The sequence below is a fragment of the Xiphophorus maculatus genome, chromosome 14 (genome assembly GCF_002775205.1).
Source record: "Xiphophorus maculatus strain JP 163 A chromosome 14, X_maculatus-5.0-male, whole genome shotgun sequence".
Taxonomy (NCBI): Eukaryota; Metazoa; Chordata; class Actinopteri; order Cyprinodontiformes; family Poeciliidae; genus Xiphophorus; species Xiphophorus maculatus.
This window is the reverse complement of record NC_036456.1, coordinates 26390268-26410083: the sequence shown is the minus strand read 5'-3', so window position 1 is coordinate 26410083 and position 19816 is coordinate 26390268. Positions and strand designations below refer to the sequence as shown.

Below are 19816 nucleotides of genomic sequence, written 5' to 3'. Positions count from 1 at the left end.
CAGACATAAATCTTGTTGAAAAATCTACAAAGACTTGAAATATCTGTTTACAGACAAGGTGCTTTACAGAAGCTTTTCTGGTGTGAAAACAGACAAAAATGACACTTTAATAGCAAATATTTCTATTTTATTAGTGTAATTGGGAACATCATCAGAATTTGACAAAAACATATAATTTCAGTGAATTTCTAGGTAAGATGGAGCCACAGCCTAACAACTTGTGTTGTTCAAGTCAGTAGAAAGTTTAACTCGGCGTGACAATTAGAGTCAGTCTGTTACTAAACTCTAAAATAAAACTAGAATCATTTTTTACAGTGTAGATTTGTAAACTCAAATAATATCAAGCTTATTTGTTTACTTGCATCCCACATTTTCCATGAAGACACGGTAAGAAGATGGAAGTTAATCTTTTTCATATCTAAAAGCAAATGGAAAATGAAAATCCAGATTTCAAATGTAAACAATTGAAAAGTGAAGGAAACACCACAGCAATTAAAACAATTGTGTCCCATAAATTTATTTTGTACCAACATGTAGGCTCGAATGTTGATGTTTGTGCAGGATAAACAAATCCAAACACTTTATCTTAAACAAAATAACTCAAAGCAACAGTTGAACATCCCAATTTTTAGCTGATTTGAATTTTAACAAAACAAAAACAGTAAAGGTTGAGGCAAGCACTACGTTTCTCAGAAGTGACACCACTTCGTACTTCGCATTTGTTCAAAGCAACATTTAACAGCAGGTGGTCATTTTCAAGGCTTTCTATAAAAAAATATTTGTTTTTATTTCTTACTTATTTTGAAAATTAGCCCAACAGAAATGCAAAAACTATTTTTTGTTTATGTAAAACTACCACTGCACGATGATGTTGATGTCTAAATTGTAAGGCACAATTTAGCCATTTTTTCACATTTTCTTACAAAAATAGGAATGATTAGGATACAGTTTAGAGGGCCTAACTACCACTCTAAACAAGCAAAAATCAAAACATTTCACAGTAATAAAACTGATTTTTGTGATTAAATCATCAATGTTTGTGACAAATCTCTACTAACATTGTGGGTTTTGCCTCACTTCTGCTCCGCCAGCGTTTCTACGACTGCTCTCAACATGGCGGCTACGGCCACGGCGCCGGGGTCAGGCAGGGTGACCCGCTCGGCGGCGATATAGCTGGCCCGCCCGGCCCGCGCTGTGAGGTCACGTGTCGCCTCAGCACCCGCAGCTGCTTTCTGCAGAGTCAGAGGAGATAAAGGGGAGATGACTGTTTTTAGCCGTCAAGTTGTCAACATAATGCACAAAATCTTAAATGTACGCTTGATATGTAAAAGAAAAAGGGTCGCAGTGCTTCGCTACTAATTGTCAACACTACGACCACGAGATAACAAGGTCAGGCAAAATTTTAATTAAAAAGAAATATCGAGGTAGAGGGAAGTGGGTCAGTTATGCTAGCTTGACTTTGACAAGCTAGCATGTAGATGTGCTGTGGAATTTGGTTCAGTTAAAAAAAACACTGTAATGTTCTGTTCTTTGTGTGGAAAATGTTTGTGTTTTGGTGTTAAATCCTGATACATTAGTAGAGCTGTTGTCAGTTGCCATGGCAACAGATCTGTTTGTAGCATAACTGACGGAGAGGGTAGAAAAAAAGAAAGAGTGGTTTTGAGTTGTGCAACGGTTTTTCTGTGTTATTTTCCCCTTTTGCTGTGGCGCACTTCACTAAATTAATAATACCTACATCTCCAGGTTTCATTTTGTTAACACTGTTGTTCTACAGGTTCAGCACAATTGGATGGCATGTAATAGTCTTTTTACCCTCCATTGTTGTGCACATGCGTGAAATTTCAGGATGTAAACAATAAGACAGATACAGGAAATCCTTCCTGCCACATGCCATCTCACTGTACAATAAAAGCTAAATCACTGTTCTGCACTAATCAGTCCAATTTTGCACAACTGCACTGTGACACACTTGCTGTACATATATTTACATATGCATACTGTATCTGCATTTTTTGAATCTTTGCAAGGACTGCTCTAAGTTGCTTTTTATATTGACAGCATATTATATTTTATTTTTATTTTGTCTACAATTGCTACTCAGTGGTGGTTGTTGTGTGTCTTGTCTCTATGCTGCTGTAACTGCGAAATAATTTCCCTGCTAGGATGAATAAAGTAATTCTATTCTATTCTATTATAATATGAAACGTGTCTGTAGTTACTGTACCTCCACAGCTGCATGTAGCACAGCCATCTGTCCAGCAGGTGGTGCTGTAGTTAGCCTCATGAGCTCATCTGCAGCCGGACACAAAGCATCCAGCTACAGAATGAGGACAGCAGCAGAGGTCCAAGTTTAAACAGGTTCAGGTTTAACAGTAAATTACATTATATCATGATCAATATAAACATAAATCCTCGTTTCTCACCATCGTTCTGTCTCCAGGGTCAGCACCTCCGTATCTGAAGGAAGACATTATTTTTTACTTTAATCTGTTTAGACTGATGTGTTTACGTGATGTAGGTTATCTGGGTACCTTCTCATGGCTTGTGTCCCAGCATGCACTGCAGCAGCCCAGGCGGCGCCGTTGGTCTTCCCCTCGGTCACATGACCAGCTGCGGCGGTGAGAAACAGACTGTACAGCTGAAAAACACAGAAAATAAGAACTGATCTGAGATTGTTTGGCAAAATATGAACACAATTAAATTAAATACATAAAGCACTCAATGGCAGGCCATTTTAGCACATAATCAAACTGCTGTGAATTATTTTATTATCATCAATCTCAGGTTATATCTGTTAGGTTTGTCAAGGAAGCGATTCTTGTCCTAGGTGTGCTGTTTTTTTATTATTTCATTTGAAAAAAAATAAATAAATGACAATTTAAAGAACTGTAGGAATTGCATTTACTCAATTCTTTTGAAAAAGAGCATTTATTTTTATTAATTAAAATTTTAAGTGTCTTTAACATCAGTTTTACTGTTCATGTTTGTCAAGTTTTCAGCTTCATTGTTTCTTTCTATAATGAACATTTTTGGTACTTCGACAGTAATAAATCAGCTTGCCGTACCGCTCCTGAGGATCCGCCCATTTTCTCCTCCACCAATCCAGCGAGGACGGAAAGCAGTTGCCCCGGGCAACCAGGAACCACATGATCCTGGAGCCACTCCTCAACGGCTGCAGGAGCAACATTTTAATGGTCTGTTATCAGTTTTTGTTTTCCTCCTGTAAAAACTTTGTCGTTTCTCACCTCTAGCAGCCTGAGTGTGAGTGTTGCCACAATCTCCGTCCCCGGAAGCCCGGTCCAGAGAGTTTAGTTCCTCCTGCTTTTCCAGCAAGGTGGAACAAATCTTGTTTAAAACTTTGTGCATAACAGGACTCAGAGGCCCTGGGAAAAATATAAAACAGCAAAAGATTCAATTTACATATAAATAATACATTAATATAGGAACATAAGTTAGCTAGCTTGATTTAAATAAGTACTGAATAAATAAATAGACATCATATAATTACATACAAACAAATTTATACCAATGACGCAAGCAAAGGCGTTTCAAAAGATGTGAAAAACACCATAACAAATAAATAAATGGTAATTGTAAAGGACCATTAAAACGTTAATCAGTTGTCCTATTTCAGGATCTGCAATAGTTTTATACACAAAATTATCAAAAATAACCAAACTTCACTTTGGAGTTCTTTTCTGGAAGAGGTAAAATAGACAAAATGGAACAGGAAAACAGATCCAAGCAGTAAAATTAGTAACTCTCAACAAAATTGTTAACTCCATGTCAAGTTTTTATCAAATTTCGGGATATAAAGGGCAGACAGCTCCACTCCAGCAATGTACAGCCAGCACTTTTACAACAGCGCCACAGTGGCTGGATAGGTGGGGTGAAGTTGGCTAAATGTCCGCACGCACTTTGTCTGTTTTTTGTCCTGTTGCTCTTAGCTTTGTCTAAATTTCATTTCCAGGCTCTTGGAGCGTTTAGATGCAGCAAAGTTATTTACAATATTTCTACATGAAATAAACACAGATTGTTACTAAATTTAGTGACCTTTGGAGTGTTTGTCATCCTGTGTCCGTGTGATCATAACAGGAGCTTCTGTGATGTAGTTGCGTCCGCTCACAGCAGCAGTGCTGAGGTTTGGCCAGGCGGGGGCGCTGGTCTTAGTATCTGAGTTGAGATATGGAGGATCTTTACTGGTTAGCAGTTAACCAACACTGCAAGAACAGATTAAACTTAATAAGTTAACTAAATGTTATAGTTACATAAATGTAAAATATCTCACAAATTAAATTAGTAAAAAAATATTAAAATATTTCTAAATAGCTTTGAGAAGTCTGAAGCAAAGCACATGAAATCAAACAAAATTTAAATTTGCACCTAAACCTAAAACTCTTCCTTCCATATTATTATTTTTTAAATACTGATGTAAAAAAAAAAGGTTTCTGTGCGTCAAACTGTTTACCAAATAGCCTCAGTGTTTCCGGGTTGACTTTCATCAGGGTCAGAGACACTCCCGCCATCTCCAGTGATGTCATGAACGGCCCTGACATCACCCTGGCAACCACCACCCCACGGCTCTCTGTAACCATGGAAACCACCGATAAAGTTCCGTACAACCATTAGAACAAAAGTCTTGATTTTGTTCCCCTAAACCTCAACAAAAACATTCAAATAAAGAGGACAAAATAGTGTCGCTTTTATATTTAACATTTCCAAAACGACTCAACTATTTTAAGTAAATGAAACACAAAGTAAGGATATATCGACTCATCACCAGTTGAGCACTTTTCAGATTTTTAACCAAAATAATCTACCTCAGTTTAGGATTTTATTCATCTGAGGTCCATACTATGCTTCACTTGTGTCCCTTGTATCCAAAAAATGCATTCTTAAAAACTGCATTGGAAATCTAATGTTGACATGTGTTTCCAAATCTTTTTCATGAACATTAGCCCTCACCAAATCCGAAAGAATACATTTAAATTTACAGAATGTTTAACAACTTTAAACGTCAGTTTAAGGAGTAAAAATCTACGACATTTTGTCTTAAATCCTTTAATCCTGAAATATCTGGCATCCCTAATTTTTAAGCTGCACTTAAAAACAAATGTCCCCAAATAGAGTACAAACATAGAATCTAAACACAAATTACTTAAATAATTAACCAGTTTATATCAGTCCAAGCTAATCTTTGCAATGTTGTGTACAAAGCGATAACGATAAATTTGTGATTTATTATGCAGCCCTAGCTAAGGTGATGTTAAATCATGTTGTTACTGTTCTAACATAGTATACTACTACTAAAACATTGCTATTAAGATTCATTAAATAGCTACGGATGGAAGCGGGTCTCTGCTCACCGAGGCAGGTGATGGCCGCTCGGGTAACAACAGCCATCTCCAGGCAGGACAAAGCGCCAAGGTTGTTCACACACAGAACAACACTGTCACCTGTAATAACATTAGAAACCAAGTTTTATTAAGCAGCTCATGCCTTGACTAGAGTCACGAAGGCATAAAACACCTGATCCTGTAGAGGCTGTGAGGTTGATCACTATATTTTAGGATGTTTTGTTCTAAAATACACATGGGGTATTGTGGTGGGACACTAGGGGGCTCCACTCACAGGAGAATGTAAAGATATACAGATGTATAGATAAATAAAAAACAGCAACAATATGGTACATGCTAACTAAAACACCAAACTAATAAGAATGTCATAACCTGACCTGATTTCAAAGGCAGATGTGATTGGCTGTCTGGGTTGGTCATGTGATCTATCATCGTCTTCACCACCTCATCTGCGGACGCCACCTGATGGACAAGAACCCAAAGAAACAAAGCTTGTTAGTACATTACAATAAAAACAACTGCAGGTGGTTATTGTTAGTATTTCTGACTCACCTTTGACCTCTTAATTCCAGGCTCTCCATGGATTCCTGATGGACAACAGATTCATATATAGTACAAGTTAAAACTGAATTTTTTGAGAATAAGTCAAGCAAAATATTATTTACAGTGACAGTAACACATTTTCTGAGTCGTGCTAACAGCTACATATACAAATGTTATTAGTAGGGCCATTTTATCCTGTAGCAATAACCCATTATTTAATTAATCGCATGATGAATTAAAATGACTTCAACCATTTCTATTCTGATGATTAATAGTTTTTGAAGGGCAAATTTGTTCATAGAAACATCATGATCCATTTTATTTATGGTTTCTGTTGTGTGTGTTTTTTATTTCTGTTTTATTTATTGCTTTTGTTTGTTGCGTTTCAGTTTGGATATTTGAAATATCTTCCAGTTCCAGGGCTAAGCATTCTTTATAAAATTAAAGTTTATTGGTCTCTTTTTATTTAATGTCCTTTTAGGATCAACCAAGTATTTCTGAATTTGAGATCAAACTTGCATTATTATGTCATTGTCAATTACTTGGAAATGGTCTCAAAACAACAATATTGTCGTTTACGGCAATAATTACTTGGGCAATTTATCGCAAGCAAAATGTGTTATTGTGACAAGTCTAGGGTCAAATTAAAGCGCTAGAAACAAAACGGTTTAAGTGAAGTTTTATCAGTTTTTAAAGCATTTTAAACCACTAGGTGGAGCAGTTTCATAACAATCCCTAAAATATTTACATTCATAGTTTGATTTTTATAGATAGAATGAAAAGTTAAACCTCCGTCCATCAGGTCTACAACCTCAAACCTTTTTACCAAACTCTCAACCCTCCTGTCATCGGCTCTTACCCAGTCCCAGCTCCATGGCTCCTGGCGGCAGGTCGAAAGAGGGACGGCATCCTGGGACGCTGCATGGAGAAAGACTCACTCCCAACGTGCCTGTGATGCAAGAATCCATCACAAACAGTGAAATTAACAGTGATAAGATGAACTCAAGCAACTCTGGAGAGCCTCCTGCACAACCAGCAAGAATGCAGCAAATGGTTTCTGTTTCAACAACAAAACACTGTCTTTTCCAGCAGCCATTGTACAGCGCATAAAACCAGCTGGCCAAATGTACCGGAGTTCTACTATGGTTGCTAGGTAACGGTGCAGTGCCCATTGAATGTAACATAACAATCAAGATGTTTTCAAGACACCAGAAAACATTTAACTTATTGCCAAAAACGCTTGGTGGTTTTTAGAAGCAGTAGAGACCCAAATAGAAGAACAAAAACGTAAAAATGTGAATTTTGCAAAATAGATTCCCTTGAATATTTTCATTTGAAAGAAGATTTTAACAGAACAGAATTAATCCAAGGGTCGCAATGGCCACTGGGCCGTTTGCGGCCCCGGACACTATAGAGAAAGACACTCACCAATCCCTTTCAAAACTTCTTTCATCTTGGAAACAATCTGGTCCAACGAACAGCCTTCTTCTGCCAACGCCCCCGCCAGCTGAACACAGTTAAACAGCAACACATTTATTCATTTTATCCATCCATTTTCTAACACCCTTGTCCCTAATGGGGTCAGGAGGGCTGCTGGTGCCTATCTCCAGCTGATGTTCCGGGCGCGAGGCGGGGTCACCCTGGACAGGTCGCCAGTTTGTCGCAGGGCAACACAGAGACAGACAGGACAAACAACCATGCACTCACACCTAGGGAGAATTTAGAGACCAATTAACCTGATATTTATGTTTTTGGACTGTGGGAGGAAGCCGGAGTACCCAGAGAGAACCCACCATGCACAGGGAGAACATGCAAAGTCCATGCAGAAAGACCCCGGGCCAGGAGTCGAACCCAGGACCTTCTTGCTGCAAGGCAACAGCGCTACCAACTGTGCAAAATAAAACACTTTCCTAACTGATGCTTTATATGATCCCTTTCTGTTTGTGGTTTCAGCTGTTTTTGTGACCCACCTTGTGTATGAAGACGGTGCCACACAAGCCTCTCCTGCCCGCTTTACTGGGCTGGTCGAAGGCGCAGTCCTCGGCAACAATCACCATGTCAACGGCCACCCCCTGGTTACGGGCCTGCTCCGCCGCAAGGCCAAAGTTCAGCCGGTCCCCGGTGTAGTTCTTCACTATGAGAAGAACCCCAGAAGCTCCTGGAGAGCCAGAAAGAGCCACCAGACTCCAAATGTATATTTATATCTGAAAACTAAATTTAATTTGTTAATATTTGAAGAGCAGATTTACCTGCTTGGTGTAAGGTGAGAATGGCAGCCAGGATGCTGGCAGGAGGCGGAGAGGCAAACACTCCTCCTGCCACGGCTGCAGACAGCATGCCAGCACCAATATAACCTGAAGACACACCAGCAACATTAAACTGGGACCAGCAACATTAAACTGGGACCAGCAACATTAAACTGGGACTCCACGCCCCTGTTTAAATGCCAGCAAACTGCAAACCTATAGTATGGTGGGGAAAAAAAGTACACCCTCTTCTGTTTCTCTGGTTTTACATATTACCACAAATTAGGATCTAAAACAATTTAAATTTAACTTTAAGTGAACTAAAAACACCAAGCAGACTTAAAAAAATATGAAGCCAAAAAACACTAAGTATACCCCTGAGTCAACAGAAAGTGGCCATCTCTATAAAAAGCGGTGCACCGATTGCAGTTTTCTGGCCGATCATGGATTACTAATCTTTAAAAAGCCTGATCTGTCGATGCTTTTTTATTGTCTGAAATTTTGCTAAATAATGCAAGAACCCTTCTCAATAAACTTTAAATTCTAATAAACATTTAACACTGGAAAACATTTCAACTATATAAACAAAACAACACAAGCAACAAATAAAATGAATTAAAACAAAACTGACCTTCAAAAAAAGGGGCTAGTTGAGACCAAAGCACCAAACTGAAAACCAATTTTTGGTAGAAAGAGAGAGAAAAACAATAAATCGTTCAAATGGAAATAATTGAGTTCATTTTAATTTATCTTGTGATTAATTGATTTATTGTTTATTATCGGTGGATAAGATCGGCTTCTTATTTAACTATCAGCTGATCAACAATCTCCCAAAATGAAGGAAATCGGTGGCAATAAAGTCATAGTAAAAACGATAAATCAAAATTTTTATCATGGTAAGAAATTTATCACGATACATGATAAATGATGCGATAATCACGCACTTCTAGTTTCACGTTCCAAAAATGATTAGGGTGTACTTTCTTTTCTCCAACATTTAAAGGTCATCGATAATAAAAGGTCGTACCCCCGTGTGCCGGCTCATGTCCTGAACCTCCTCCAGACAGCAGGCCCACTTTGCCCTTCAGACTGTCCAGGTCAGAGCGAAGCATGACTCTGTGGCCCTTCAGCAGAGCGAGGCCCCCAGAGGCCCTGACCAGGCCGCACAGAGCCTCATCAACACAGCAATCCACCGAGTTGATCAACTTCTTCTGGGCATGGGAATAAATATCCTGTTATCAAACTAAATATTATGATTGACTGACGCAAATGGAGCTGAGCAGAGGATTTCTGCAAAACTAAAACACTAAAAAGATATGAAAGATTTGAGAAGATGCGGGAAAACTATTAGAAGATCAATCTCAGAAATTTTCTAGAAAAAAACGTGGACATTTCTGAGTTTGAAAAGTGGAATATTTTCTAGAAAAAAAAACTTCATACATTAAACTTGAGATTAATTTTTGAAATTTTCTAGAAAAAAAAAAACCCCTTACATTTCCGAGTTTCAAAAGTCGATAATCTTTTACTTTTGGAAACTGTCTGAGTATGAAAAGTAAAAATGTTCGACTATTGTAACTCAGAAATGAGAGCCTTTGCAGCAGTTGCTTATCACTGAATGGACTCTGATCCTTCTGGTTCTGCAGAGCACAGTTAGCTCAACCACGTTACCAAGACGCTCCATTCATCCAACCAGACTCCACTAAATAGTAATAAAGCTTCACCAACTCTCAGTGCATGACTGTCCTGGTGACAAAACAGCCGATTCACTCACTTACCTCCATGTTTGGCTTGTGTTGTTGCTTCTCCCGACAGGCAGCAGCAGGATGACGTAGCAGCGTCAAAGCTAAGAAATTTAGAGGCAAAACCCGGATGTTAGTTTCCCTTCAAAATAAAATCGCTTTGGTGTGTAAAACATCTGTATGTAATCTAAAAGAAGTAAATTTAGTAAAGATTATTTTGGAAATATTTTAATTATAGAAAGTGGAAATGCTAAACATTTGGATTTGTTAAAATTTCTCCATAGTCTACGAAGACTATGGAGACTATTTTGACATCAAGATGTCAAAATATAAGGTACTCTTTCACTAGTAACTGTTTAAAATGATTTGAAACATGTAAAAAAAAAAATCAAGCCAAATTTTAATTTCTGTTTGATTTTTATATATACACAAAATAATAATAAAATAAAAAAATAATAATAAATAATAAATAAAAAAATAATAAAAATAATAATAAAAAACAACAATTATTTAAATATGATAAATATTTCAATAGGAAACTCAACACTTTTTTTTTTGTTTGTTTGTTTTACTTTTCACCAAACAAGCACGGTCCTTCCTACCCGAACCACAGGTTGGAAACGCATGGAGTCCCCGCCCACCCGGGCTGCCCCTTCTATTTTCCTAACCCCACTGTGTGGCTCCTCCTCCAAACCTGTCCGCAGTACGGTCCGTTCGTTCAGCGCAGCTTGGAACCGTCCACAGCAACATGCAGGATGGCGAGCGTGGAGACAGCAGCCGAACACGAACGCATCCTGCGGGAAATCGAGAGCACGGACACCAACTGCATCGGGCCGACACTCCGGTGAGTCAGCCTGCGGCGGCTGCGCGCCTGTCAGCCCCGCTGGAAGATGGTCCAACGCTCGGCGTCACTCGGCTCCTGAGAGCGCCTTCAAAACTTTAAACACATATGCTTCCTTTATCGGACAGCTAACCGGCTAACTTTAGCAAGCATGAAATATGGCTAATTTATGTAATACATTCTGGAGTTAAAACTTAAACAGAACTTCTTGTCTTACTTAAAGTTTCTGTCACAACCCGGTTCTCTAGTTTTTGTCCTTTAACTTTGGTAACTTTTATCAGGAGGTAAACCAACCGTTAGGCTAACGTTAGCTTCCTGAGCTAACTAGTTGTCATTCTGTTCACACTTACTGGAAACACTGCTTTTATAGCTATATTAATGCTCTCCGTTTGGTGTAAGCTTCATCACGGGCTTCTGTCTTTGTCTGTCAGCCTTTTGGGAAAAAGTTTTGAAGGCTTTATATATTAATTTTAGACTTAGCAGCAGGTAGTCTGTACAGTTTATCAGGGAGTGTCAAGTGCAGTTGCCTTTTTTGTCACCGTCACTCATTGAAAATGCTAAATATTTGTTACTGAAGTAATGAAATATAGTATTTGTTAATGATTGGCACAATTTCTTATGCTGTAGGTCTGTTATTTAGTAGAAACTCTTAATCAGTTAGTAGTTTTGACCTGATTTGGGTCAAAATGCTGTTGTTGTTTTGCTAAACAAAGCCTACCAAAACTACTTTCCCACATTTTGACGTGTTTTCTAAATGTCTCAAAAGTGTGACATTTATTTGCATTCATCCTTTCTTAGTTGATCATTTGAAGCACTGCTTATTTGGTTCTACTGCCATCATTTATTGGGTTTGCAGCATCAGAACCAGCGACTTAAAAATGCTAAAAAGGTACTAAATAAGGTTTGTTCTGTTCTGGTGACGACTGGGGAATATCTGGAGATGAGAGCGCTAAGAAGGGTATTTCATAAAATAAAGGACGTTATGCATAACCCTCAGTGTCTTATATTATCTTCAGTCAGAGGCTTTTCCATAGCTGCTGTAGTACTGACTGCTACAGAAAATCTTTCCTGCCCATATCAATTAGCATGTATGACAACTATTTGAAGAAAACTGGATAGGTAGAGTTAGAATTTTCCTCCAGGATCAATAAAGTATCTTTTAAGCTTAATTTTATATTCATTAGCAGGGGTGCCCAAAGTCGGTCCTCGAGGGTCGGCATCCTGCATGTTTTAGTTCTCTCCCTGCTGGTAGTAACAACCTTCTCAGCATGTCAATGTTCGTCTTGGGCCTCTAATAAGCCGTCATTTGATCCAGGTGCGTTAAACCAGGGAGAGAACTAAAACACGCAGGATGCTGGCCCTCGAGGACTGATTTTGGGCAGCCCTGCTTTAGTGTTTTGCAGCTACTTTGTGAACAGAATCTGTTTATTGTTGCCTCATATTATGAATTGTATTTAAGTTCAGGCTTTGACCAGACTGTTTACTGCTGAACACAAATGCACACTTTACAGATTTTTATTTGTAAAAATGTTTTCAAAACCTCGCAGCCTTTTATTTCAACTCCACCATTTTGCATTAGTTTGTGTTGGGTTTTTACATGAAATCCCACTGGGATACATCGAAGTTAACATGACAAAATGTTGAAAATTGCAAGTGGTATGAATATTTTTTCACACTATGTAACTGACTCAGAACTGAGTTTTTTGGAACGAAATCTGTGAACATTAGAAATGCAGGTTGGTTTTATTTCAGGCTCTTCTTTGGAAATGGAAACGCTCTACCCAGGAGGACGGCGCCCTTGGCCAGCAGTGTTTGCTTTGATTGTCCAGAGAGGAAACAAGTTGTGAATGAAGGAGGAAATGCAGCTGAGGAACTGGCCTATTGAAGCCTTATCAAAGGTGTCTGTGTTCTTCTCAGAGATGGATTTTTTCCTGTTATTCTAATGCGACGGTCATTTCTCTTTTCCAACGTAATTAATTAGATGTTTTTTTCCCCTATTGAGGCAATGTGTCCAAAAATATGGTCGGCACAAAGGCGCTTTGGTGAAGAAATGAGCTCAGTGTTTTGGCTGCTTTACAGTTTTCTCGAAGTTTGTTGCAGATTTGTGATGTGTGACACATAGAAGCTGAATGCTACTTCTCCATGTTTGGTTCTGGTTCTGGGGATGCAGAGCAGAACCAGAGGTCTGGAAGGTTGATGCAACAGCAGAAGATCTTTAATGTATTGTGGTGCTAAGCCGTACAGTGATTTATAAACTAACAGCAGTATTTTAAAGCCTGTTTTGTGAGATCAGAGTTTGCATCCAGCGTTGGCAGCAGTCTGAAAATACATCTAGGCTCTAATGCAACTTGACAACTTGGTTCATCACCTCTGGCTGACACATTCCTCTGAGCATAAGCTGCTCGGTGCCACGCTGGGTGACTCAGTCACGCTGTCGGCTGCTGGATGATTCCCTCCCTGATGTTTCATCTTTTCCAGCCTCTTTCTGTCCCAATCGTTTCCCTTTTTTCACTTCTTGCTCTGCGTAGATCCACAAATGTTCTGGGTCTGTTTATATTGTGACTAAGTTAGCTTCTGGAGATGGTTTCAACTTTTCTTCCTTGTTGAGTCTCTTTAGAGAATAAAAAAAAAACAAAAAAGGTCTGTTAATATTTAAAACTGATCAACATAATCAGTGTGAAGTTGTCATGTGATTTAATAGCGCTTCTAAGACCCACCTCCTGTCTCTGATTGGGTGTTTTGGACTGAGTGGTGTATTTCTGCAGTTCAGTTGATACTGGGAGCACTGGGAGAAGGCAGAGGAGATCAGATTTTTACTCAGATTATCTGTATTTTCTTATATTGTCATAACATTATGATAATTTTAACAAATATGTAAAAAAAAAAAATTTTGTAAAAGTTACATAGTCTTAATGTTTTTAATGTAATGTTTTTAGTGTTTGATGTATATGTAAGAGTGCTGTGTGGAAGACTGAAATTACAATTTCTCTGAGGAAATGTCTACCTACCAACCAACCTTCCTACATACCAAGATACCTAGTAACCTACCACCAGCCTACGTACATGGGTTGGTGGTACATACCAACTAACCTACCTACCACCATGCTACCTATGTACCAACCTACATACCTACTAACCTACCATATGGAAAGGTTGTACAGGTATGGATGCTTTTTCAGTGTGTATTTTGATAATTAAAAAAAAAAAAGTTAAATAGAGTTGCATGCTTTGATGCATAAAAATGCGGATTTGAAACCCACACAGCTAATTATCACTTCTTGTTTTGTATTAAACCAAGCCGTGGTGTTTTGTTGCTCAGCAGTCTTACTTTTAGAAGCAGCAGCAGCAGTCTGTCCACTGTAAGCAGAAAACATCATTTATTATTGATGTATTCTGATTGTTTGTGGCCTTTACCAACCTGCAGCTGTTCTAGCAGCAAATGTTGTCCAAATAAATTCAGACTGAATCTAGCAGTGATGTTCTGTAACATTTCTACAGTGAATATTGTTAATCAGGATTCATTTCTGTACTGTAGGACTGTTGTGTCTCTGGGTTTTGGTTTCCTGAAGCAGCAACAGCAAGCAGGTCAAGACTGGCTGCTAAATTCCTCCCTGACTGAGAAAGCGAACTCCCTCAGGTTGCAAACGTTGAGGTTTTCTAGGTTCGACCGCAGCTCGTTCTGTCTTTATATGTCATAATTAATCACCATGGTTACCATCTGCTTGCCACTGAAGTTCATCAGATGAACCACGGGCAGAAACAATTCATTAGGTTGTGGTGTTCATTTCTGGATTAAGTGATATGAAAAATATCAGCTTCACCTTGTAGGATACTTTGGTGTTTTATTTTGAAAGTCTGAGATTTTGTTGCTAAAGTTTAGGTTTAAGTCCTTTTGATTTTAATGAACCATATTTTAGAATTGCAAAGAGTGTATGAGGCAACAAATTTTAGACAGTATGGAAAGATATTAATGTTACACTGCTGTGAATCATGATATATAAATATTTTATATACTAACAATGAAAGTGAGCCAATATTAACATCAGATTACGTCTGATAATTGCTATAAACCTATATTTGTTATATTTAATTTCCCTCAGTTTTATGTTGGGGGAAAAGATTGGAATTGAACTTTTCAGACTGCCATGAAAACGTCGGATATGGGCAAAAAAATCTGGTTTATTTATCTGCTGTGTAAAACTTTTGCAACATACTGTATGTTGCAAAAGTTTTATGCTATGTCATGAGTTTTTATCATTTAACTTTGTGTTTTGTAAATATCTTATTGATTCTACTGTTGCATATTCTACTCTTGATAAAAATACCTAAAATTGCTCATAATTTTATGCTGTTGTCTATTGTGTTATCATAAAAACAGACATTATCTCTTATTTACTTACATTACCTTGTTATTCTGCTGAATAATGTTTTTTACTTGACTACTTTTTGCTTCTGCTTCAGTAATGTTATTTTGAAGTAACCTTACTCTGCATGGGTGCTATTTCTGGATAATTTCTAGTTGCTGATGTTGCATCTTGGGCTGAAACAATTAATCGGATTAAATGTGATTAATTGATTATTGAAATATTTTAATAATTGATTGTTAACTTTAGGACGGACTCAAAAAATTTCATTTTCTGAAGAAACAAGGAACTCAAAGCAGTAATTAAGCCAAAACTGTACTAAAAATATAAACATTTTGTAGTCAAATTAAAAGAAAATCTTAGACTATAAATATTTTCTACCTACGTTGGTATTGTAAGTGTTTTTTTTAGCTGCATTCACATCCTTTGCTACAATTGATCAAACGGTCACTAAATGAATTCTGTTATTGCATATTAGGTAATAAATTGTTAAAAAAAGGATTTCATCATTTGTTTATTTGCATATTTTAGTGTATTTTTAATTAGGCCAGTCACAAAAAGCAATAAATCAATTAATCACATGATAAATTAAAACAATGTCAATAACTTCCATTTGCTTGATTTATTGTTTTTCTTTTTCTCTCTCTTTCTATCAAAAACTGGATGATAAACTCTTCAGTTTGGTGTTTTAGTCTCAAATAAACATTTTTTAATGGACAATTTTGATTACATAGACTTCATAATGAATCATAATCATAATTAATGTTGTTTTGTTTTGTTTAAAAATATATGTTTTAAAAGTATATTAAAGTATATTAAGTATATTAAAATGCCTCCAGTTCCAGTGTTACATATTCATTAGAATTTAAAGTTTACTAATCTTTGAGAATGTGTTCTTGCATTATTATAACTTTATTGACATTATATTACTTGAAAATGGTCTCAAACCAACAATATTATCGTTTATTGAAATAACTTCTGGGACAATTTATCATCAAGCAAGATTTGTTACCATGACAGAATAATCTCTAATATTGTGTAAAAAAAAAAAAAAGACTGAAGTGTTTAAATGCAAAATCTGCATCATCTGAATAATGGATTAACTAAAATAAGTTGCATCAGAGCCTCTCGTCGTCTGTGTGTGAACTGGACTCAGTTGGACTCGGTTGGAGCTCAGCTGTGTGTTTTTGTGGCGCTCCACCCCGTTATTAGCAGCAGCCAGCTGGTTGAGGCTCGTTTTGTGGTTTTTCTCTGTTTGGACATGCCCGAGGTTTATTTCTAGCTTGTTACTGTAATCCCTCAGAATCAAACTTGTCCTCTTGGTGGTAAAACTCTGGGTCACCATAGAAACGGCGCTGATGTTGTAGCCAGCAGCTAACTCCAGTGTTTGGTAACCAAGATGTTTTTATTTAGGGTTTCAAGTCCAGTTTTTCTTCAGCCTGAAAGTGCGCAGACTGTTCTGTTTTGCACATCAAACCCAGCTGGAGGAAATCTCTAAAAGGAGAAGAGACAACTTGACACAAGCTTGTTGGGTCCAACACGCCTTGCTGAGTCATGACTTTAACTCACCCAGCTGCTGGTGATCTCCCAACTGGGTTAAGATCCTATTTAGTCAGGTGTGGAGCAGGTCAGCGAAAATATTTAACACGAACATGAGCATCAGTTTGCTGATTTGATCAAAGTTTACTAAAACAAGGAGTTTTTGGTGATTTTTCCCATGTTTAAGCTTTAATAACAATAAGTGATTGCCACACTTTTACTCTTTCTGGTGGTTGTTGATGTAAATTAAGTATCACACTATTAAGACACAACATTTACAGTAACATTTTTACAATGTTTCTGTTTATTCCAACCATTCAAATGTTTTTAATTCAGCTACAGCAACAAGGACATTCTTTGAAAACTGTTGCTGTGTTTAGCCAAATCTAACGAATGGGTGTGCCCAAATCTGTTCTTCTCACTTTTTTTAAAGTGTCTTGTCTGCAGTTGTAGCTTTCGCTTCAACGCTCCACTGGAGAAGTTAAAAGGGTAAAATGGAAGTAAAATAGAGGAATAGAGCAGAAGAACAGAGAGAAGATAAGAAAATACCGTAAAAGTCTGCTTCTACACCTGCAGAAAGAGAGAAAAAAAGAGAATTGAGATACCACAGTGACAAACATTCTTATAAACCCACAATGTCACTGAAAATTACAGAGTACTATTAATAAAAGTTGTATTTAATGCAGCAAAATATAAGGTATCTCAACTTCCCTCAGTGTCGAGTCTTTTTCTGCCTCCAACGTGTTTCTGTTCTGTGAAAAGCAAACAGGGTACAAAACGCAAAACTCTTGATGAGCGTGTTTCAGATCTCCTAGTAAACATCTGACTGAATCTCAGACATTTTAGTCAACTTTCATCCATAAAATATGATTTCTTTAATGGGATTTTGTCCGTTTCAGGATGTTTTTGTTGGTGAACTTCTGTTTTACGTTGTGTTTACAAGTTCAAAACTCATTTTTCTGTTGAACTTTTGTGAAAGTGCATGAGGTCATCCCACTGGTGGCTCTCGTGTTTGTTTGTGTCTAAAGAAAGCCCCGCGGTGGCGTCAGACCTGCTCTCTATTGTACGAGCCGAGCACTTCCTGGTCAACAGGAGGAAGGGTGAGGGGCTTGTAGTGGCACACAGGTGTGTGTGTGTGTGTGTGTGTGTGTGTTGTTTCAGAAAAGGAAAGACCACAGGAAGAACCATGCTCCCTAAAAAAGGATTTTCCACTCACTCTGGTCACTTTTGGGATTTTCCATCATCATACTCAACTGGGAACACTTTATCCAATATAAAAACATTTTATTTAAACCTATAAATCAGATTTTATGTTATTCTGTGGCTCCAAAAATCTTTTCCAGTGAAAATATTGGAAGATGCAAAGAAAGAAACCAACACTAGAGAATAAACAGCAAAGATAGTAGAAAACTAAGTATTTTGGGGTTTCTTGATGGTAAAATTTACATTTTTTGGCAATAAAAGACATATTAGGTCCCATAAAGTAATAGCTAGATTGTTTCATATCTAATAATTATATTTTTAGTCATTTTAAACCCCCATTGGCTTTGTGCGCTACAAGTAAATCCATAATTTAGAAGCTAATTTTAAGAGATAGTGAACCATCTGGCTTTTCAGGTTGTGTCTGTGTCTTATCAGGGAAAATGAAAATGGTCAAAGTTCAAAGATGTAAATCTGAGGGATAGACAAAGGCCAAAAAGCCAAAGACATCGCCTTATTTTGTTGTTCAGTAGCAGAAATATCTCGATTTTTAATAATATATAAATATAGATAAACCTCAAGTTTTAAATCCAAAAGAGAAAAATAAAATATTTCATTAAAATGGGAATATTTAGTTTCAAAATAAAGCTCACAGAAACCTTCAAAATAAGTCTGTCACAGTTAAGATTGCTACAATAAGTAGGCTTCAAACTCCTAATGAGCCTAAAAGACATGAACCTTAATAAATAATACCCATGGAAGCCTTTCAGAATAAGAGCTTGAGAAATAAAGACGTGTCTGTTTATGTTTTTTATTTAGCAGGGAAGCAGCTGCAGGTTCTGTAAAATCAAACCTCCTCTCTCAGCAATGGGTTTCAGTATAAATAATACACATACTGCCCCCTAGTGGACATTTAACAGGGCAACCGTTTCTTTGTTTTCATTTTGTCCTGAACAAAGTAAGAAATGCAGATGTAGAATAATGAACATTTTTGGTTAGTTTTGTGTATTTACGGTAGATTGATGAGAAACAAACCAACATGAGCTCATTAACTGTTTTTTTTTAAATATGCATTTTCTTTATATTTTTACCATATTGTTTTCTTAAGTTTTGAATGTTTATATTCCTGAATTTGTTCATTGTTCACTTTTTCTGTTAATTGTTGGGATTTCTCTGCAGTTTGACTTGAACTGCTTGAGCTGGGACCTAATTTGTGTTAACTCCTATTTACTTATTATTTTATGCTTTCTTTATTTTTCCCCCTTTTTCTTTCTTTTCTTTTTTGTCTTTATTTTTTTCTTTTTTCTCTATTTCCTCCTTAAACACATTTGATTGATGGACAGTTATTTTCTAACTCAGTATTTATGTGAATGTTAGTGTAAACTCTGTCATAATGTATTCTTATTAAAAAATAAATATGTTAAAATCACATTTTTCTTTCTCTCGTGTTCTCTCTGCCTTCCTCTGATGCAGGTCGGTGTACGACGGTCAGGAACATGGCCTCTTCATGGAGAAGCTCGACGCTCGGATCAGGAACCACGACAGAGAGATTGAGAAGATGTGCAACCATCACTTCCAGGGTTTCGTCGACTCCATTACTGAGCTGCTCAAAGTCCGAGGAGAGGCCCAGAAGCTGAAGGTGAGAGGAAAAGGAGGAGGAACTTCAGATGGACAGAACAGTTTGAACTTGTTTTTGTCTTTCAGAGTCAGGTGATTGAAACCAACGTACGACTTCAGGAAGATGGGAAAGTGGTGAGTGCGGTTTGTGATCATCTCTGCTCTTCAGATCAGTTTTTCTTCTCCAGTGAAAATCTCTGACGGTTTTCCTTCTTCTCAGCTCATCGGTTCGATGGAGGAGCTGAAACAGTGCCGAGTGCAGCAGAGGAACATCGCCACCACCATAGACAAGCTGGCTCTCTGCCTGCCAGGTAACGTAGAACACCATTGGATCAACGTTGTCACACTGTACCGGACCGGTTGTCCGGTT

General features: G+C 37.5%; 2 protein-coding genes across 4 annotated transcripts in view; one reads left to right on the top strand and one right to left on the bottom strand.

Annotated features, from left to right (window-relative positions):
• Positions 1-492: 492 nt before the first annotated feature.
• tkfc (triokinase and FMN cyclase) lies at positions 493-9992 on the bottom strand. Of its 3 annotated transcripts, none has more exons than XM_005809424.2 (17): positions 9922-9992; positions 9174-9357; positions 8150-8254; positions 7871-8058; positions 7329-7407; positions 6760-6849; positions 5910-5944; positions 5735-5819; positions 5367-5456; positions 4469-4585; positions 4054-4173; positions 3246-3383; positions 3066-3172; positions 2532-2638; positions 2424-2457; positions 2225-2317; positions 493-1232 (listed from the first exon to the last, which is right to left on the bottom strand). In XM_005809424.2, exons 1-17 carry the CDS (start codon positions 9925-9927, stop codon positions 1074-1076), a joined length of 1737 nt encoding a protein of 578 aa, XP_005809481.1. In that variant the 5' UTR covers positions 9928-9992; the 3' UTR covers positions 493-1073. The 3 variants fall into 3 exon arrangements, with proteins under 3 accessions (XP_005809481.1, XP_023201460.1, XP_023201461.1); XM_023345692.1 differs by having other exon boundaries at positions 9174-9354; positions 9922-9973; XM_023345693.1 differs by lacking the exon at positions 9922-9992 and adding an exon at positions 8778-8815 and having other exon boundaries at positions 9174-9263.
• A 574-nt stretch (positions 9993-10566) lies between these two features.
• exoc6b (exocyst complex component 6B) overlaps positions 10567-19816 on the top strand; it is an 87125-nt gene continuing 77875 nt past the window's right edge. Inside the window, exons 1-4 of the mRNA XM_005809418.2 lie at positions 10567-10729; positions 19303-19468; positions 19534-19581; positions 19667-19757. Of these exons, the coding sequence (XP_005809475.1) occupies positions 10641-10729; positions 19303-19468; positions 19534-19581; positions 19667-19757 (394 nt within the window). The 5' untranslated portion in view covers positions 10567-10640. The remainder of the gene's footprint in view (positions 10730-19302; positions 19469-19533; positions 19582-19666; positions 19758-19816) is intronic.

Excerpts from the sequence above, each read along its gene's own strand:
- tkfc (XM_005809424.2), bottom strand. Across the intron at positions 7,408-7,870 it reads GCACCGTCTTCATACACAAG|CTGGCGGGGGCGTTGGCAGA; the intron begins GTGGGTCACAAA and ends AACTGTGTTCAG. Across the intron at positions 4,174-4,468 it reads GGAAACACTGAGGCTATTTG|ATACTAAGACCAGCGCCCCC; the intron begins GTAAACAGTTTG and ends ATCTCAACTCAG.